The sequence below is a fragment of the Galleria mellonella genome, unplaced genomic scaffold (genome assembly GCF_026898425.1).
Source record: "Galleria mellonella isolate WM207_F2 unplaced genomic scaffold, CSIRO_AGI_GalMel_v1 utg87, whole genome shotgun sequence".
Lineage (NCBI taxonomy): Eukaryota > Metazoa > Arthropoda > Insecta > Lepidoptera > Pyralidae > Galleria > Galleria mellonella.
In genome coordinates this window covers 22,501-44,666 of record NW_026442166.1, presented here as the reverse complement: position 1 = coordinate 44,666, position 22,166 = coordinate 22,501, and the positions used below count along the sequence as shown (strand labels likewise).

At 38.6% G+C, this 22,166-nt stretch overlaps 1 protein-coding gene across 6 annotated transcripts in view; it reads left to right on the top strand.

Moving 5' to 3' along the window:
* The window catches only part of LOC113514436 (copper-transporting ATPase 1), a 61,706-nt gene that overhangs the window by 25,001 nt on the left and 14,539 nt on the right, over positions 1-22,166 (top strand). For all 6 annotated transcript variants that reach the window (XM_052902139.1, XM_052902135.1, XM_052902140.1 and 3 more), the window contains 15 exons: positions 1,016-1,140; positions 2,084-2,214; positions 3,849-4,019; positions 5,181-5,269; positions 5,700-5,814; positions 11,136-11,302; positions 12,961-13,061; positions 13,960-14,088; positions 15,480-15,663; positions 16,699-16,796; positions 17,449-17,584; positions 18,842-18,982; positions 19,669-19,777; positions 20,104-20,263; positions 21,031-21,130. In XM_052902139.1, coding sequence (XP_052758099.1) covers positions 1,016-1,140; positions 2,084-2,214; positions 3,849-4,019; positions 5,181-5,269; positions 5,700-5,814; positions 11,136-11,302; positions 12,961-13,061; positions 13,960-14,088; positions 15,480-15,663; positions 16,699-16,796; positions 17,449-17,584; positions 18,842-18,982; positions 19,669-19,777; positions 20,104-20,263; positions 21,031-21,130 — 1,956 coding nt within the window. The remainder of the gene's footprint in view (positions 1-1,015; positions 1,141-2,083; positions 2,215-3,848; positions 4,020-5,180; positions 5,270-5,699; positions 5,815-11,135; positions 11,303-12,960; positions 13,062-13,959; positions 14,089-15,479; positions 15,664-16,698; positions 16,797-17,448; positions 17,585-18,841; positions 18,983-19,668; positions 19,778-20,103; positions 20,264-21,030; positions 21,131-22,166) is intronic.

Sequence of the window (22,166 nt, the reverse complement as noted above, 5' to 3'; positions counted from 1 at the left end):
GCTTATGTTTTTTTTTATACTACTTAGAATGACAAACAAGCTGACGGCCCACCTGATGGAAAGTGGTAACCGTCGCCTATAAATATGAGCAGTACCATGGACATAACAGAGTATACTGTTCCTCCCATGATACCCCCCATGCGTTGCCATTCCTGAGGACTCAGATGTTATTCCTCTGTACCCTGTAATTTCACGCCATATCCCACCCTTCAAACCGAAACACAGCCATGCAAACACAACTGCTGCACGGTTGAAACACGAATGGGACAGAGGTGGCCAAGCAAACGACTTTTGTACAAAGTCTCCCTCTGGTATGGCTTATGTTTAATGTATTCTATATATTAGTAGGTGGATAGTGCATAAAATTAAAGCTCATGAGGCTATACTGTGGATTAGTTATTCCATCTTGCAGATAAAATTATTTTATTTATTGCTCTCGTGAGGTCCTTTGAGCATATTTGGTTAATATTATACTATTCTATTCATTCCACTGGATTTACCATTGCCGTTACTGTTATCGTGATAACTAACTGAATGAGGGGGGGGGATGGATTGTTAGTAATGGGGACTAATGGCACGCAATGGCGGGAAAAATCCCACCATCGCGCAATTAGTAATAAAAAAATTAGAGACAATAAAAATTGTCTTTAATTTTTTTATACAACTTAGAATGGCAAACAAGCTGACGGCCCACCTGATGGAAAGTGGTAACCGTCGCCTATAGACATGAGCAGTACCATGGACATAACAGAGTATACTGTTTCACCCATGATACCCCATGGGCGATATAACGCATGGCGTTGCCATTCCTGAGGACTCAGGTGTTAATATTGTCTTATTTATAATTTTTTATTGCCGGAAACGACAAGTAAAAACTAATAAGTAACTTAATTAAACTCCTGTTCAATTATATATGTTTAAAAAATGAAAATAACACTTAAAAATAACGTTACATGTTGACAAATGACTACAGCATCCAGAGGTATAGTTATGAACATATGGTTCTAATTACCAGGTGGAGCTATCAGAGAAGGCCGGCTACTTCAGATATGACCCGCGGGTGTGTTCCGTGGAGGCCATCAGGTCTCATATAGAAGACATGGGGTTCGAAGTGCCGTCCGAGAACGGGGACGAGACCAGGTCAGTGCTTTTATATTGTATTATTGCCAGCGAAACAAAGGTAGTCCACCTGAAAGCAATTGTCAGGGCCGGCCTTAGCGTATCTGGTGGCCTGGAGCCAACTTTAACGCCACCATCTGTGACAACGAAAAAATAAATGTCGTCTATGAAATAATGGTCCACCATCTTCGAAACTGTGGATAGCTTTCGGCAAATTTCCAGATTGATGACGAAAAATTGCAGTTTCTCCTTTATTGCCGAAGTTTCGACGTAAATTGCACCACGTCGTGGTCACGACAGGACTGAAGTGAGCGGCGTCTTCGTCTGGCAGCTCGCGTAGTGTCTTCAAGTACCCTCGCATTGTCACCATTGTTGTCTAGAGCCACTACTCGTTCATTCGATCGGAAACATAGATTTATTTCCTTTACATTATTATTGTGAAAAAAAAAAAACTATTAAAACTTTACAGTAAAAAAGTATAATTAAAATGGCTCCATAAGGAAGGAACAGGATTAACACGTGGTTTTATTTTATAAAACTTCCCGAATTAATATTATCCACCTAATAACCTGCGGAGACAAATTAACTTTCTTCTCGGACTATCCACTCGTATTTACTTTTGTTTTTACATCGCGTTAAGTACCGATTGTGTGTTTAAAATATGCATCATCATCGTCATTACAGACATTATCCGTCCACTGCTGGACATAAGCCTCTCCCATAGACTGCCATAAAGAACGGTCCTGAGCCACCTGCATGCACTGACTACCTGCAATGCATTCTAGGTCGTCACTAAAATATGCATAGCTTCTGTTAAAAATACCTTAATGAAACAGTAAAACCTTTATTAAAATCTGTTGAATTTAAAAGATGCTGGCTGCTATTTAGAAATAATCACGACTGCAAATTAAGACTGGTTTGACGCTTCATAATAATGTAGACATGTTTGGTCATGTTCCCGCAGTCAACTGCTGCCAAAAGAGATACCGACCGACCTCCTGATAGACATGTCCGGTGTGAGCGGTGACGGCGAAACGGAAGTCTTCCTCTCCGTGGTCGGCATGACGTGCCAATCCTGCGTCAACACCATCGAAGGTGAGTGTTACTTCGTGAAGTGTGCTTTACTCTAGACCAGTGTTTCCCAAGCTTTTTTGAGCCATGCCCCATTTGAACATTTCTTTTAGAAATGCCTTTTGTTATGCCCATACATAATTTTTTCCAACAATGTTCACTTGACGACTCTAATCGTCCAGTTGATATTTTGGTAACGCCAAACGAAATTATACCTAATAAATATTTACAGCATTTTTTAATTTACTTTTTTTGTTAAATTTGTCACCGATGTCTACTTGTACGCTACATTGTATTTAAATGTCCCGGAGCAAGAGTGTTAAAATCGCTTCGAGTCAATGTTTTAATTGCTCTCCCTTAACTATCAAATGACTCCCCTGTGGGGCGTGAGCCCCACGTTGGTAAACACCGCTCTAGACCATAGCTTCTCAACCTTATTTTGTCCAACTCTCCTTTGAAAAGATGAAGACATCTTAATATTTCTTTTTTTTTTTTATTTTGCTACAATTATGTTGAAACAATAACTTTCTCTGGGCCTTCTACTGCCCTCCTGAAAGTCCCAAATGCCCACGAGCCATTGAGAATTTGGCTAGACCATTCAGCACGAGGTGTTATAATAACTTGGTATCCATTCTATTGGCAGCACCATTCTTAAGCCACTTTCAAAAGAAGAAGGTAGCTTTGATACTTCTAAGTCGCAAATTCTGATCTGGATTTCACAAATCTTTTTGCTAATAGGGTCTAACCCGTGTCGGTACCATTTTAATTTTTTAACGATTGAAGCTACCGTTTTTCTTTGAAGAGCAAATAACTGTTTGTTGTAAACACACGAATCCAAATTGTAAATTCAAACATTTTCTATACAATGCAAAGTGTTCATGGAACACGGTTTTCCTAAATAGCAATCAAGCATATTGTCCACCTGACGGCAAGTGATTACCGTAGCTTATGAACACCTGCAATACTAGAGGCATTACGCGTGTATTGCCGACCCTGAAGAAACCTCTTTACCCCTTTTTTCAAGAACTCCATGATGTAATAACTTGAAAAAACCTATCAAAGTTGCTAGTTGCTTCTTGGATGGTTTAGTTAGCAAGTGACAAATGTATTAGTACAAGTGGCAAATGAAATAGTCGACAAATATATTTTTGTTAGTGTATGCTTGTAAATAATTTAAGTCGAAGCAAAATAACGCTTGCTCCATCGACTAGTTTTTTTTTATACCACTGAGGTGGCAAACAAGCATACGGCCTACCTGATGGTAAGTGGTTACCGTAGCCTATGAACACCTGCAATACCAGAGGCATTACTCGTGCATTTCCGACCCTGAAGAAATCTCTTTACCCCCCTTTTGAAGAACCCCATGCTGTAGTCTCCTGGGAAAACCTCGGCAGGGAGCTCATTCCACAACCTGAGTGTTCGTGGGAGGAAATATCTGTGAAACCGCGCAGCACGCGACTATTGAGGCTGTAGGACATGAGGATGAACTCCCTGTCAATGGCGAGCCGTGCGAGGGTAGAAAGTGGCTGTGGGCATCATATTGAACAACTCCTCTGAGTACAATCCATTGTACAGGCGGTAGAACACGCAGAGTGAGGCAAAATCTCTCCTAAGACTTAAAGGTAAATTATACTATGAATTCCATGTCGTTACCCCAGGGGCACTAAAAGAGCTACCCGGCGTGATAGAGCCCAGCGTGGACCTGGCGGCGGGCACGGCCCGCGTGCGCTGTTCCCCGGGAGCGCTCACGCCGCGCCAGGTGGCCGACACAGTATACGACTTGGGGTTCGACGTCACCATAGTGTCCGTCGACGGGAAGCAGTATAATGGTGAGCGAGTGGTCGAAAGAGAACTGTATATGTTTATATTTGCAACTAAGAATGACAAATAAGCTGATTATCTATATATATTTATATTTAATATATACTGGCGAGGCACCAGTGAAAGATGATAGGTAAGAATGAAAGCAGGTCAATTAGCCCATCGTGACAAATCCACAAAATTAACCACAATGATTTCCTAGGGGAACCGCGTGGAGGTCGACCTAATAGGGTAAATTGTTAGCAATGGGGCTGTTACTAACAATCCCTTCCCCCCAAAGTAGCTGTCGATTAGAAATTTGAACGGCGCCATGGACATCACAGAATATACTGTGATGCCTTATGCTACATTGATATTCTTGAGAACAACGGTGCAATGCCTCCGTACCCTATAATTTCGTTGCTAAGTCCCACCCTCCAAACCGGAACACACCTGCTTCACGACAGAAACACGAATGGGGTAGATGTACCAAAATGCAGGCAACTTTTATATTTATTTTTTAGCCTCTCTCAGGTCGTTGTTAGCTTTTATTATAAAAGTAAATTCGGCTTTCAGAAAGGCTCGTGACAAAATATTTAGTTTAAAAAATACGGATTAGTTTATTTTATGTGTTGTTTTCTTTGTTTTAAGATATTATTAGTATATTTCAAATCTTATTTACTATGAATTCAATACATAAAAAGGAGAAAGTTTGTAGATCTCACTACAATCTTGGACATTGCCTTAGATCTTGTTTTTTTTTTATACAACTTAGAATGGCAAACAAGCTGACGGCCCACCTGATGAAAAGTGTTAACCGTCACCTATAAACGCGAGCAGTACCATGGACATAACAGAGTATACTGTTTCGCCCATGATATCCCCTATGCGTTGCCATTCCTGAGGATTCTGATGTTATTTCTCTGTACCTGGTAGGTTCACGCCATATCGTAAGTTCACCCTTCAAACCGAAACATAGCCATGCAAACACAACTGCTTCACAGTTGGAACACGAAGAGGACAGAGGTGGCCAAGCAAACGACTTTTGTACAAAGTCTCCCTCTGGTAGATCGAGATTGGGACACATATTTCAATCATTTATTTGCATAAACATAGGTGTAACACTAAACTATAGACTATAAACTATTTTTTTTGTTTTTTTATAGTATTGCCTTATTTTTTTTTTTCAGAGAATAATACGCCACAAACCAAAAGCGATCAGGCCTCCGGAGATGGAATAAAACCGCCGTCGCCCGTCAAAAGCAAAACGCAAGCCAATGTAAGTTATACAAAGTCGTTACGTATTATATTCCCAGCAATCGGTAGCAATGGTTACTGCTATATGTATGTACACAGTTAGCAATAAAATTCTATTCTATTCTATTCTAAGGGAACTTAACGGTTGAAGGATAGGCAGCAGCGTCCCTCTTAGAACATCACCAATAGCCTTATTGCGGTTTTTTTTTGCAGCAATAATTGGTAATGAACATAGTTTCCAGGGGGTAACCACGAGGAGGATCGAATGTACTGATATAGTATATTTTTTTCATTTTACTATTTTATTTTTATATTGCTAGCAATTGGGCTACTAATCTCCATTACTAACATTCCCTTCTCCCACTCCCCAAAGTGTGAAGTTATAGCATATTTCGATAAGGATGTACCATGGTAGCTATAGAGCAATGCTATGCTATACTGTGTCGCCGCAGGGCTCGGCGCGGGCGCGGGCGGCGCCGGAGGTGTGGCGCTGCACGCTGGAGGTGCGCGGCATGACGTGCGCCTCGTGCGTCGCCGCCATCGAGAAGCACTGCTCCAAGATATATGGTCGGTATACAGTGACGCCCAAAATTTATTACACCCATTTATTTATATTAGAAAAGTAGCTTGCCCGGCCCATGTTCGATCAAAAATACAGCCTACTATATTGTTTATAGTTCTGATGTTATTTTTCAAACATGCTTGGAAATGTGAGCATTATTTTGACAATCTTCTTCGAGATAAATCAAAATTGCCGTACTGGCCAGATACATGCAGGCAGCGGCCGGCAAAAGTTGTATGAAAATCCATATCTGTCGTATTTTGCGACCAGATAAATTACTATGTAAACTCATATCTGTCTTGTATTTTAAAAATGGAATGACATTTTACTTCAAAACATGGCTACCAAGGAGGTAACTAATAAAAAGTTTTATTTTAATTTCGAACTGGCTTGCAAATAGAATATTGTTTATTGAAAAAAAAAAAACAAAGGAACATTATGGCGCGTGAAAAATTATTATTGTTTTTTTATAGTTTGCCTTATTTTTTTTTTCAGTCATTGAATAATACGCCACAAACCATGCGTGCAGGGCTCGGCTACGCCTCGGCCCACATTTGCACGTTCGTCCATCAATGTCTCAGTTGCTGGCCGCCGCAGTAATGTACTATATTTTAGATTACTTAGATTTATCTTTGTATAAATACTTCGAAAAAAGCGGGTTAATTTTTTCATACAGTTGTATACGCGAAAGTGTTGCCAGATTAGAAATTATTACTTTAGATTAAGGTAATTAGGGGAAGGTTTGGGATTAAATAATCATCTATAATATATAACATTATTTATATATTTAATTATTTATTAAAAATAAGATAAAGGTGATACTTCATAATTCTTCCATATTTTTTTAAAAATAGAAAAATTTTGAACTGAAGATTGAAAATCATTATATAGACGGATAATGTCACTAAAAGTGACAGCCATTTTGTTTTTTTTTTTTTTTTACTTAAATGCCTTCTTTTAATATAAACATCTTAGAATCTTCGTAGATTCAAATTATGTATTGGTGTTAAATTAATTTTATATTATTATCTACCAAATTCAAAATTGACATAATTTTCTATTATTCCCTTCGGGGTCCCCTTCTAGTTTTCTAAATTCCTTCTTATAAATATACTTTTATTTGCAATTTTCGTTCCCGGTTTCCTTTGTCGTCCACAGCAATGAAAAGCTTAGAAAAGAAACTAGGGGCTTTACAGTTATCCGAAAAATTTTTTACAATGTTTTTCTCTTCTTAAAAACCTTCCTCCGATTTCAAAGAATACCTTAAAAATTGCCAAAAAAAAGTCCAGCCGTTTTCTATTTCTTTCATTTGGCACATTTCTTGATACAACATTGTAATTTATTTCACAGAATCCCTATTTTAGTAATATAAAACATGTTGTTTACTGAATCTTGTACTACTTTAATATAGCGAAACTTTTTTTTTTCTTTCTTTTTCTAGTCTGCTAATTGGCAATCTGTTCCTTATAGAACAATAATCCAATCTGCTGTCCGGATGTCAGGTTTAAATTTTGTCAATAAATGATGAGGCCAATCCATTAACCAGCTCTCAGTCTCTGCCTGTAAATCTTTCTACCAGTCCTTGGATACTGTGTCTTTTTAATCGAGAGAAACTAATGCTTCCCGATCCCTGTAATTGAGCGGCCAATTCATTTCTATGGCTGTTCAATATGGACTGATAGTTTTATAGCGAAACTGCACGAAAATATGTATCTAATAGAAGGCATTAGTGTCTAAGATACAGTCTAGGCCTAGTTTAGACACTAATGTGCTGGGCGTAATGCTACATTTTTACACATGTAAATCACTTTGAAATTTCTGTAAGCCCATGATTGTATGTTTTTATGTGCAATAAATCATCATTATTATTATTTTTGCCGTTAGCAACATATTTTGCGATTAATTTTTATTTAGACTACATTGCTTACATTTTAATTTATGTTATTGTTCGAATTACCTTGCGTGTTTGTATTTGAATTATATTAAATTATACTCAACACCGGTGCCCTATTTACATGACAATTGTTTAAACAATCCGTGCAGTTATGTGCTAAATCAATAACTTTATTGTTAACAATGCATATCAATAATCATTTAACGGCATTAATTTACTTAATTAATACTAATTTATGGCTCATTTGTACAACACTATTTACCTTATTCATAAAAATTACATCCTCCACTCTACTGTAACGTGTTGTCACTTTCTTTCATGTTAAAATTATTTGTTATTTTGTACACCTATTTCACACACGAATTACATGAGTAATACGTATCTTATAAGAGCTTCAATTGTTATAATTTCCTCCTTTTTTTCAAAAATATTTAAATTTATATAAAAAACACGTTGAAAATCAAACCCCGTAATATGGATAGGAAAAATCATGTTAAAATTGTTATTGATATATTTGTTTTTTTTTTTTTTTATTGTAAATAAAAATGTGTGTATGTTAATATGAACAGTGTGTGTGTATCATAGAACATCAAATTATGTGTGTGTGTGTGTGTGTGTGTGTGTGTGTGTGTGTGTGTGTGTGTGTGTGTGTGTGTGTGTGTGTGTGTGTGTGTGTGTGTGTGTGTGTGTGTGTGTGTGTGTGTGTGTGTGTGTGTGTGTGTGTGTGTGTGTGTGTGTGTGTGTGTGTGTGTGTGTGTGTGTGTGTGTGTGTGTGTGTGTGTGTGTGTGTGTGTGTGTGTGTGTGTGTGTGTGTGTGTGTGTGTGTGTGTGTGTGTGTGTGTGTGTGTGTGTGTGTGTGTGTGTGTGTGTGTGTGTGTGTGTGTGTGTGTGTGTGTGTGTGTGTGTGTGTGTGTGTGTGTGTGTGTGTGTGTGTGTGTGTGTGTGTGTGTGTGTGTGTGTGTGTGTGTGTGTGTGTGTGTGTGTGTGTGTGTGTGTGTGTGTGTGTGTGTGTGTGTGTGTGTGTGTGTGTGTGTGTGTGTGTGTGTGTGTGTGTGTGTGTGTGTGTGTGTGTGTGTGTGTGTGTGTGTGTGTGTGTGTGTGTGTGTGTGTGTGTGTGTGTGTGTGTGTGTGTGTGTGTGTGTGTGTGTGTGTGTGTGTGTGTGTGTGTGTGTGTGTGTGTGTGTGTGTGTGTGTGTGTGTGTGTGTGTGTGTGTGTGTGTGTGTGTGTGTGTGTGTGTGTGTGTGTGTGTGTGTGTGTGTGTGTGTGTGTGTGTGTGTGTGTGTGTGTGTGTGTGTGTGTGTGTGTGTGTGTGTGTGTGTGTGTGTGTGTGTGTGTGTGTGTGTGTGTGTGTGTGTGTGTGTGTGTGTGTGTGTGTGTGTGTGTGTGTGTGTGTGTGTGTGTGTGTGTGTGTGTGTGTGTGTGTGTGTGTGTGTGTGTGTGTGTGTGTGTGTGTGTGTGTGTGTGTGTGTGTGTGTGTGTGTGTGTGTGTGTGTGTGTGTGTGTGTGTGTGTGTGTGTGTGTGTGTGTGTGTGTGTGTGTGTGTGTGTGTGTGTGTGTGTGTGTGTGTGTGTGTGTGTGTGTGTGTGTGTGTGTGTGTGTGTGTGTGTGTGTGTGTGTGTGTGTGTGTGTATGTTAACAATGTATATCAATATATATTTTATGTTCATCAATATCATATATAATATCAATAATCATCTGCTTCGATTATTTGGTTTATTTATTGTGGAAACTTCACTATTTATGTTATGGTCATAAATATTTTTTTACTGTAACGTAGTTGTCATGTTTCCCTTTCATGTTAAAATAAAATAAAAAATAAAAATAAAAATTTTGCGTAATAGAAAAAGACAAAACACTTTTCTAATAGCTGAAATTGGTTTATTAGACGTTTGATTTATTTATGTAGAAATAAGCGCATAGAGCAGTGATTCTCAACCACTGTGCCGCTAAATTTTGCAAATATTTCAAAATTTTGTCATAAACTATTTATACAGTGTATTGTAGTAAGTAAAAAAAATTTATCTTTTTCTTTGTGTGCCGCCAAATTTTGAAATCGTTAAATATGTGCCGCAACAAATAAAAGATTAAGAATCACTGGTATAGAGGTTCAAATGAGATTGAGCTGTTAAAGTACCAAGAAGTAACAAACAAACTCACTTTATCATATACATAATAATAGTGGGAATTAAACAACCTAACCTCTCAGACATAGATAGATAGATAGATAGATAGATAGATAGATAGATAGATAGATACTCTTTATTGTTTCCTCTGTAAGATTACAATAGTAAACTTATTTTTTTTTTTTTTTTTTAATAAAAAAAATAAACAACAGGTGGAAAATTTCATAATAAAAAAAAACATTAACTGGAAGAGATCTCTTTTGGAGATAAGTTCGCCTTTGCTAACATTGTTATTAACTTACTGTTGTTACTGTATGTTTTAGTGCAATAAAGAATATATATATACACAATTTTAACTGCAGCCAATCTTATATATTATAAATAAATTATATATAATTATATATATATATATATATTATATAATTATATATATATATATATATTAAAGACAATAAGCCAATTATACGTTTTCCCAAATAAAAACAAGATTTAACAAATGCACATGACATCGCTAATACTTACAATCAACTAAATTAAACTTGGAGGTACAACATTATAGTAGTGCATACATTATAGGTAGGCAGTTATGTAAAATAAAAAGTGGAAAATAAATAATGAATACAAACAATTACAAGAAAATATTATATTTGGCCATATAATAGGCCACCCCTGCCTTTCCCGTGTGTATCGTAACAACTGACGAGAGAAGGGCGAGGTATGGACAGCGGCGTCCCTCTTAAAACATTACCAAAAGCCAAACTGCAGTTGCCAACTTGCCTACCAAGCGTGGCAACCACTGGCACAACTCCCATTATGGGGGGGGGGGCTGTGTTCAGCCGTGGACAATTAATGACTGATACAATACATTTACACTGAGAAAACAATGGGCGACCTTATCGCTAAGAGCGATCTCTTTCAGGCAACCTTTGGATGGAGAGGAGTAATTATAAACAGTTCGATTGGAAGCACGAAACACATATAATAAGCAATTGTGTTTGCATGGCTGTGTTTCGGTTTGAAGGGTGGGATATGGCGTGAATTTACAGGGTACAGAGGAATAACAACTGAGTCCTCAGGAATGGCAACGCATGGGGGGTATCATGGGCGAAACAGTATACTCGGTTATGTCCACGGTACTGCTCATGTCTATAGGCGACGGTTACCACTTTCCATCAGGTGGGCCGTCAGCTTGTTTGCCATTCTAAGTTGTATAAAAATAAAATAAACGCATACAACACTTTATCCAAATGTGAAAGTAATAAATATGAGTATGTATTTATGAATTACAATATTTGTCGTCGTCGGCAGGCGTTCATTCAATAAATATCGGCCTGCTGGCGGCCAAGGCGGAGGTGAAGTACGAGCCGCGCGCGATATCCGCCGCGGACATAGCGCACTCCATCACCGAGCTGGGCTTCCCCGCGGACGTCGTCAGCGACTGCGACGGCAGCGGCCAGAAGGACCTCGTTGTTGTGGTGAGTTTATCGTCATTTGGTGTCGCCGAGGGGGAACTTTTGGGCATTGTACGTGGCATTCCGTCGCTACAGTGAAGTGTAGAGTAAGGAGGTCACTAATGTAGGTTTAAAATTGTTGCTATGCTAGCTATATCCCGCAGCTTTATCCGCGTGAATTAGTATATAAATTATTCTATGTACTAATTTAGGATGTAACCTACCGTCTATAAAAGTTCATTCATTGGTCTTACATATCTAATTGTACCTCAATTTGTCGCTTTAGACTACCTTTTGTGAAGAGAAAATAAACCATTCATTCATTCATTCAAATACATTTATTAGTTTTTACGTGAAAGTACAACAAGATAGATATCTATCCATCTATCGTTACAAATTTTCACATTTATTATATTAATAGGATTTTACTATATCCGGTTTGAAGGACCAAAAATCTGGTTATATCTACCAGATATAACTATATATAATATTAAAAGTGTACTATTTTTTATAAATGAACTGTTTTTATTGTAAAGCTATTACCATTTATGTGATTATATGCGAGTGAAGTCATTTAACCTAACCTGACGAACTCGCGAGGAATTGACCGCGATAATTTTCAGGGGAGATGGTACGAACTCTGTCCCTGTATCGACCATATGTGCCCTTTTTCTTTCATGAATACTATATATGTCAATTTAAATTTCTTATTTCTAACTAGTTTTCTATCACTTCTAGTGAATATCGTTAACTAATTAAATTAATCCGATAATGATGAGGGTAGTTTCGGCCGCAGCTACATCGGATTTAAAGAAGCTCGACAAAATGTGGACACGCCAAGTGCAATACAACAAAAATGATCTTTATTAACACTCGAACCGCAGACCGGTCATTGTGATCAGTGTTTTAAGTTCATTACTTAATATCTCCGAAATTTGTTTCCGCAGTTCTAGGTATACAAACCACAATGGTTCTTGCTGAAAAACAGCGCTGTAGCGCTGAATATGCTGAATTACCTACATCATTTTTTTTTAATTGCTAATTTGTATATAATTATTATTTTCTTTTGTTTGTTTTGTTTTTGATTTCTTTTGTTTTTGTTTTGTGCGCTACTGTGTGGGCCGCATGTTTCTTTTGATTAAATTATTTCTTTCTTTCTTTCTTGATAATTATAATTTTTTCGCATCATGCGTGCAAAAAGTGGTAAGTCTCAAGAACTTAGCTCTCTATAACAACAAATTTCGGTCACAATGACCTGTACGCGGTACGAGGGTTATAAAAAACTTTTAAGTTCTTTTAAATCGTAATTTTTTGTAATACTGCTGGCTACGGAATGTTGTTTTTTGCTTAGAAGAACTCGCAGGAACCTTAACAGTTACACTTTTCAATTCATTTGTTTACAAAATAATTTTACATCTGTCACAGTAACCAATACTGTGACTATAGTATTGAGTTCTATTTCCGTGTACATATATTATTCAATATTAAATAAATAGGCAAATACGCGCAGACTAGTCCCCACAAGCAGCACCCGTTCACGAGTATGACGGATGCATTAGCCATCATTGCGCTCAATCATATTTTAGGAAGCTCAACGACCCGGCTCCGTCGTCGCCGACTTACCCCACCTTTTATCTTTGTATTGCAGTATTGTGAGTTTTTTTTTTAATTTTATATTCCAGATTAAGGGCATGACGTGTGCGTCGTGCGTGAACAAGATAGAGAAGGCGGTGCTCAAGCTGGACGGCGTCACCGCGTGCGCCGTTGCTCTCACCACGTCCAAGTATGTGCTGTTACATCCTATCTCGAGTATAGTCCTATAAAGAGTATTTCATTATGTACATTTATATTGTCATTATATTTTTTTTATACAACTTAGAATGGCAAACAAGCTGACGGCCCACCTGATGGAAAGTGGTAACCGTTGCCTATAGACATGAGCAGTACCATAGACATAACAGAGTACTGTTTCGCCCATGATACCCCCCATGCGTTGCCATTCCTGAGGACTCAGGTATTATTCCTCTGTACCCTGTAAATTCACGCCATATCCCACCCTTCAAACCGAAACACAACCATGCAAACACAACTGCTTTACGGTTGAAACACGAATGGGACAGAAGCACCTAAGCAAATGACTTTTGTACAAAGTCTCCTTAATATCAGCTATTAACTGTCGACTGTCGAATATAAACCTCCCCTATAAGGGTTTTTTTTTTAAGAACAAAGAATTACATAGAAGGAATGATAAAAACTTCATAGCAGGCTACTGTATAGAAAATGTTTTTCGGCCATATAACCCTACCAAATTCAGATACAACCTGCTCGCATACTTTCCACATAAACTGTGTCGAATATATAATCTAGTAATGTAAAATGTGTCATTGACAAATGATTGACATATCAAACGTTTTCAATACACTAACCTGTTATGAATTGACAAAAATAGCAACCGATGGTGTCTTTCGTCTTCTTTTTACTAATTATATTTGCATAAGAAGAAAGGAGGCAACCATATGATTTACAGTTTTTTTTTTTTTATTATTCCTTCTATGTTATTCCTTGTTCTTAGGTTTTTTAAATAGTTGCCACGTGGTACGCGACTTGGCAACAGGCTTTGGTGATGTTTTAAGAAGGACGCTACTGCCCATCGCTCGACTATTAATTTTTTGTGATTACAGGGGCAAAATAAAGTACAACGCGGAGCAAATAGGGCCGCGCAGGATCTGCGAGGCGATCAACCGGCTGGGCTTCGAGGCCAGCATGGCGGCCGCGCACAACCGCGGCGCCGCACACTACCTCGAGCACAAGTGAGTTGCGTCCTTGCCAAATTGGATAATTTATTCCGCAATTTAGGGCAAACAATTTTTCGTCTTTGCAGTATCGTAACTTCAATGGAAATCCAATATGAAGCGAACAAGCAATTGTTTTTTTATCGTTCGCGTAGTGTTTATGTGAATAAACATTTTGGAATTGACCTCAATTTGTGATTCGGTAAAAGTGAAAGAAGTTTATTAAGGAAAAAATTTGTTACATTCGGGTAAACAAATTGCATCTGGTAACCCTACTAAGTCACCGCTACATGCGCCATTAATATTTCTACATTTATAATAAATAATATTTAATTTAAAGAAGTATCTTAAAATTAAGAAAAATACAGAAAATAAGAAACACTGATATTAGGAATAAAACCAAAATACAGATGCTTTATGAAATAAAATGAAATACAAGTGGAGATGGGCAGGCCATACAGGGATGTACAAAGATAAAAGGTGGACTCTCCAAACAACAAAATGGCGAGGTCCAGCAGGAAAAAGATGTGTTGGAAGGCAATGAAAGAGGTGGGCAGATGACATAATAAAGACAGCAGGAAAAAACTGGACAAGTATTGCTATAGATAAGGAGAAGTGGAAAAAGATGAAGGAGGCTTTTACCCTTGGGGACCACGGAAGTGGGTAAAAAGCTATAATAATAATAATAATAAATAAATAATATTTTCAGTACAAGTATGCACATACGAACACCAACTGTTTTAAGATGAAATTATTTATTTATATTAATAGAAAAAGTGGCATTATAGTATATTAATGTATTCATAATAACTAAAACCTTCTTTACTTAATCCTATTAAGTGTTAGTGTGTTGCCAGTTTTATCAATTTGAAAATTTAAGCCGTTTTTTTTTTCATTTTTCCCTTTGTTTGTTAGATTTTTGGTATTTTTTATGAATAAGGGTCTGGGAGGGCGGAAGTTGTCAAAACATAGTTAAAGAGAACGTACTAAATGAAATCGGTTCCTACTTAGCGATATAATATTTTTTTTTTTACTGGCGACATTATTGTTTAACTTTGTGACTGTAGAAAAAAAAAATATAGACGAATTGGCAATCTCAATATTTTGTATCTTGCCCATTGTTCTCCGCTGAAATTGCATGAATTTTTTTTTTATACAACTTAGAATGACAAACAAGCTGACGGCCCACCTGATGGAAAGTGGTGACCGTCGCCTATAGACATGAGCAGTACCATGGACATAGCAGACTATACTGTTTCACCCATGATACCCCCCATGCGTTGCCATTCCTGAGGACTCAGCAATCGACTTTTGTACAAAGTCTTCCTCTGGTAATTTGGCGATAGAATCATAAAAATAAAAGAAAAATAACTCCTATCGCTTTCCATTTCAATTCTGTTCTATTGCAGGGAGGAAATTCGACGCTGGCGCAACACATTCCTGGTGTCGCTGATATTCGGCGCGCCGTGCATGGCGGCCATGGTGTACTTCATGAGCGCCATGTCCCACCACAGCGCCCGCGACATGTGCTGCGTGCTGCCCGGCCTCAGCCTCGACAACCTGCTCATGTGGGCGCTCGCCACGCCGGTCCAGGTACCATCCACGTCAGCATCTTTGTACTTGTATCGTTGAGTAACTCGTCTCAGATCAGATCAGATCAGCGCTTAACAGAATATATTTCATCATCTTCATGATGCATTTTTTTAATGGGTGATAATGAAATAGTAACCCCACCTGCGCTATCGGTATACACCGGGGCACCAGTGGAAGATGATAGGTGAGGATGAAGCAGGCCAGTTAGCCCATCGTGACGAATTCAACAAGAATTGTTCATGATGGTTTCCCGGGGGAAACACGTGGAGATCGACCTAATAGGGCATATTGCTAGCAATGGGGCTGTCAAACTCCATTACTAACAAACCTTTTCCCCCCTCCATGATGTATGAAGTGACTGCAGGTGACGTTACTACTTACTGGTGGGCCGTTGGCTTGGTTACCATTCTCATTATCATCTCAGTCATTATCCGTCCACTACTGGACATATGCCTCCCTAGTAGACTGTTATAAGGATGAGGAATGGTCCTAAGCCAGCTGCAACCAGTAACTCCCTGCCATTGGTGATCATATTAAATTACATAAAAAAAAGTCAAGAATGGTTAAAAAAGGTAAGATAAAAAAGATATCTTCTTTTTTATCTTACCTTTTTTTTTATACCACTATGGCGGCAAACAAGCATACGGCCCACCTGATGGTAAGCCGTTACCGTAGCCTATGAACGCCTGCAATACCAGAGGTATTACGCGCGCGTTGCCGACCCTGAAGTGACCTCTTTACCCCCCTTTAAAGAACCCCATGCTGTAGTCTCTTGGGAAAACCTCGGCACTTATATTTTTTTACCTGTTCAAAAGTCAATATCAGACAAGAAATCTGGGATAAAAATGCGATTATTATAAAAAGTTCTTCAGGGTCGGCAACGCGCACGTGACACCCCTAGTGTTGCAAGTGTCCATAGGCTACAGTGACCGTTTACCATCAGACTGGCATACATGTTTGCCACATTTGTAGTGTAAAAAATTATAAAGTGGGGATTGTAAGAACCAACTAGTAATAGGGCATTGTTTATTGCAGTTCGTAGGCGGCTGGCACTTCTACAAGCAGGCGTACAAGGCGCTCAGCCACGGCACCTCCAACATGGACGTGCTCATCTCCCTGACCACCACCATCAGGTGAGCACCGGCACTCTTACACTATGCGACGGACACAAAACAGATTTTTTTGTCGATGAAATGGCAACCCCGCCCGCACTATCTATATACACTGATGGGGCACCTGTGAGAGGTGATAGGTGAGGACGAAAGCAGGCCAATTAGCCGATTGTGCTGAATTCAGCAAGACATAATTACAATGACTTCTAGGGGGGGGCCACGTTTTTTTTTATACTACAACTTAAAATGGTAAACAAGCTGACGGCCCACCTGATGGAAAGTGGTAACCGTCGCCTATACACATGAACAGTACCATGGACATAACAGAGTATAATACATAAATATATGATACATATAAATACTCTCTATTGTTTCCTCCAAAAGATTACAATAGTAAACTTATTATAAATATAAATAATTACAAGCCTGTAAATTCACGCCATATCCCATCCTTCAATCCGAAACACAGCCATGCGAACACAACTGCTTCACGGTTGAAACACGAATGGGACAGAGGTGCCCAAGCAAACGACTTTTGTACAAAGTCTCCCTCTGGTAGGTATACACGTTTTGGTATAGAGAAGAACGTAGGCTACGTTTGACTCCGGTCACGTGGCTGTTGTGGCGAGCACGGAACAGCCGGTTACTAATGACCGTGTGCTGGTGTGTGCAGCTATTTGTACTCGGTGGCGGTGGTGGTGGCGGCGATGGCGCTGCAGCAGGACACCAGCCCGATGACGTTCTTCGACACGCCGCCCATGCTGCTCGTGTTCGTCTCGCTTGGCCGCTGGCTCGAGCACATCGCCAAGGTACGCTCCCGATTGGTCGGACTGCTGACCCAGTGCTTTAAAAGAACGGTAACTGCGACTACGTTATATATATATATATATATATATATATATATATATATATATATATAACGTAGCGTTGGCGAAATACTAGTGAATGATGATAGGTGAGATGAAACAAGTCAGTTAGCCCATTGCGATGAATATACCTGGAATTCAACACGACAGTTTCCTGGGGGACCACGTGGAGACCAAGCTGACAGGGGTATATTACTAGCAGTGAGTCCCATTACATTATAGGTGATCCGTATTACTAGCAATCCTTTCCTCCAGAGAGAGACTTTGTACAAAAGTCGATTGCTTGGGTACCTCTGTCCCATTAATGATTCATACCGTGAAGCAGTTGTGTTTGCATGGCTGTGTTTCGGTTTGAAGGGTGGCATATGGCGTGAATTTACTGGGTACAGAGGAATAACACCCGAGTCCTCAGGAATGGCAACGCATGGAGGGTATCATGGGCGAAACAGTATACTCTGTTATGTCCATAGTACTGCTCGTGTCTATAGGCGACGGTTACCACTTTCCATCAGGTGGGCCGTCAGCTTGTTTGCCATTCTAAGTTGTATAAAAAAAAAAAAAAAAGAATGATAGTACATGAAGTTAGGTCAGTTGGCTCCTTGTAACACTATGATTTCCAACAGAGACCTCGTGGAAGTCAACATGATAGGATATATTGCTAGCAATGGGAGTATTGGTCACTGCCAAATATCACACCTACGTGTGATGGTGGTGATACTGTAACGGCTGAACGGATGTAAATATAATTTTGTATACACATCTTTGATAAATAACGTAATAATAAGTATGTTTAATTAATTATTTAAATATATTGTTTATGCATCATTTATTTATATAGTATATTTTTATCTTTGGCTGTTATATTGGTCACACAAGTTACACTCTGGGTTTGTTGTATGCGTCCGTGTAGCCTAACTTCAGGCTGTAGCTGAAAATCAGTGCTTTGCTTTTAAGCAAAACTATCATTGAGCTGTAGCCTATTTGAGTCGCTGCGACACACATGGCGGAAACATATTTCCATACTTTATCTATTGTTTATATTTAAAAAAAAGTGTAAATAATTTGATTGTATGGCCTCATTTGTTAATTTACGTGTGTCATAATGACACAAAGTGTTTATCCATCTATCTAATTCACTGGAACTTGATTGCGGTACGCTTAGAGATATGTTTAAATATATTAAAAAAAAATCTTTTGTAGGGTAAAACATCTGAGGCCCTATCGAAGCTGCTGTCCCTGAAGGCAACAGAGGCGCTTCTGGCGACCCTGGACGAGAACGGGCACGTGGTCAGCGAGAAGAGCGTGCCCGTCGACATGGTCGAGAGGGGAGATGTGCTCAAAGTTAGTATATGACATATATGTATCTTGACGGGTAAAGAGAGGCTTTTTATCGTATACTCAGTCATGCTAAAGATATTTTAAAGTGTTAAAAATATTAAACCAGGGGTTATTTATGATCTGAAATATAGTTTTACACTATTAAATGTATTAGAAATCTGCTGACCTGTTCAGAGAATACTAACTTGATTTAATAAATTAATAAATAATTATGATAACGTAGAGTCATTTTGAATCAAAATATCATTCTGATATATATATATATATATATATATATATATATATATATATATATATATATATATATATATATATATATATATATATATATATGATATTTTGAGGCAGTGTCCGCAATTGAATGTATTTGCCTCCAACTTGCTGGAGTCTCGTCGGGTGACCACAGAGTATTTGTGTTCACACGATTTTTGTTTGAGTTAAATCTTTTTATATTATTTTTTATTTAATATTTTTGTGTAATATTCCTTTTTATATGTTATTGTACTCATGCTTTCCTGGGTGAGCGTATTGGAAGACTGTAAGGCTCAGTTAGTGGATTATATATATATATATATATATATATATATATATATATATATATATATATATATATATATATATATATATATATATATATATATAGGAATGCAGTTTGCAACTTTACATTTTATTCCCTTCTTTGTCCATAGGTAATCCCGGGAGCTAAGATCCCGGTAGACGGTCGAGTATTATCTGGGCAGAGCACATGTGACGAGTCACTCATCACTGGAGAAGCTATGCCTGTAGCTAAGACCAAAGGTAATATAATTTTGATGATATAGCTTGTTACACCTCCATTATTAACAAAACTCTAATCCCCCCCCCCCCCCATGACTATTGTGTTTTTGAAGTGATAAAAGTGGAATGAGAATTCCGCCTATTAGTATGCGCTGGCAGAACACCAGTGATGAATGACATAACAGACATTACTGTAACGCCCATGATACCCCCCATGCGTTGCCATTCCTGAGGACTCAGGTGTTATTTTTTTGTACCCTGTAAATTAACGCCATATCCTGTAAGTAAGTACTGTAAGTTCGTATTGCTAACAATCCCTCCCCCTCACTGTTATCGTCATCCCGCAGACAGCCTGGTGATAGGCGGCAGCATCAACCAGCACGGCGCGCTGGTGATGGTGGCCACGCACACGGGCGAGGCCAGCACGCTGGCGCAGATCGTGAAGCTGGTCGAGGACGCGCAAAGCAGCAAGGCGCCCGTGCAGCGCCTCGCCGACACCATCGCCGGGTGAGCCGCGGTGGTCCCAACACAAGGCCAATGTGGCTTGGACTTAAGTTTAACATATTTTGTACACTAATAATAACTTTATTTGGACCAGACATGGATCCTACTCATGATATTGTGGATTATATTCTTTATTTCGAATTTTTTACAATACTATAATACAGTACTGCAGCGGCCAGTAACTGAGGCATTGATGGACGAACGTGCAAATGTGGGCCGAGGCGTAGCCGAGGCACACATACGTGAGTCTATCAATGCCTCAGTTGTATAGTATAGGCCAAGGCTTGTATAGTACTTTTCTCAAACAATGCGCGGAAATCAAAAACACAATTTTATTTTTTAGGTTCAATGACAAATAACGAACAATAATAATTTTTCACGCGCCATAATGTTCGTTTGTTTTTTTTTTTTTTCAATAAACAGCTTTCTATTTTGCAAGCCAGTTCGAAATTTAAATAAAACCTTGTATAACTAATACAAGGTTTTATTTAAATTTCGAACTGGCTTGGTAGCCATATTTCGAAGTAAAAGGTCATTCCATTTTTAAATTACAGGACAGATATGAGTTTATATAGTAATTTATCTGGCCGCAAAACACGACAGATATGGATTTTCATACAACTTCTGCCGGCCGCTGCCCGCATGTATCTGGCCAGTACGGCAATTTTATCTCGAAGAATATTATTAAAATAATGCTTACATTTCCAAGTATGTTTGAGAAAAAACAAATATATGTTACATGTTACTATTATATCGTTATGACATTGCAGCTACTTCGTGCCCCTGGTGATGTTCCTGTCGGTGCTGACGCTGGTCTGCTGGATCATAACCGGCGCCATCGACGTGCAGCGGATCAAGGACATCACTCCGGTTAGTAGAGACCTCTTAATCACCACATATTTGTCAATGACACTTTAAATCTCTGATAATAATAGTTTTTTTTTCCCTCCAATCCCGAAAAACCGTACACAGCTGTCCTGTTCGAACTTGCTTTTGATGTTGGAGGCATTCATAAATTACTTGAGTTTAAAAATTCGAAGACAATAGCAACAATTGGGGGGGGGGGGGATGGAAATATTGCGTCACCTTTTTATACTTGTGTTACTTCAACGGTTAAAAGCACTAGTTTTTTTTTTTTTTTTGCTATTTAGAATGTCAAACAAACCGACGGCCTGCCAGATGGAAAGTAATAACTGTCACTTATTATAAGATCGGATAGTGCCATTGATGTCTAAGTATATGCTGCTACCCTCATGGTACGCGTCGTGCGTTCTTGATATTTATAGTGTTAGGTCTCTGTTCCCTGTAATTTTACTATACTAATCCTACATATACTTTTCAAACTGACACAATCATGCAAACATAGCTGTTTCACAGCAAAAACTTTGTATGTGTAATATTATCTTCTCTATGGCTCCAATATGTATATATTGGGTTACTTTGAACTTTCATGGTGAAAAAAAAGTCAGTAGTATGTTTAATTTCAATATAATATATTGTGTTGGGGGGAAAGGGACTGTTAGTTATGGAGACAGAATCCCATTGCTAGCAATATACTCCACCAGGTCGACATCCTCGCAGTTCCCCCTGGAAACTATCATGGTTAATGCCTGATGAATTCATCATGATAGGCTAACTGGCCTGTTTTCATTCTCATCTATCACCCTTCTATGGTGCTCCGCCAGCGTATCCCGTTAGCGCAGGCGGGGTTAACATACAATTTTCACCCATCAAAAAAAAAAAATTGTATATTTATATTGTTATTATTGGTATGCTTGAGCGAGGGCAACACTAGGGAGGCGGCCATGTTGTAGATATTTAAAGCAACTGTGAAAAGTACGACCCGGTCTTTTACTTATATTTAAGTAGTAATATAGTGAACCTGAATACATATTTAAAATATTGG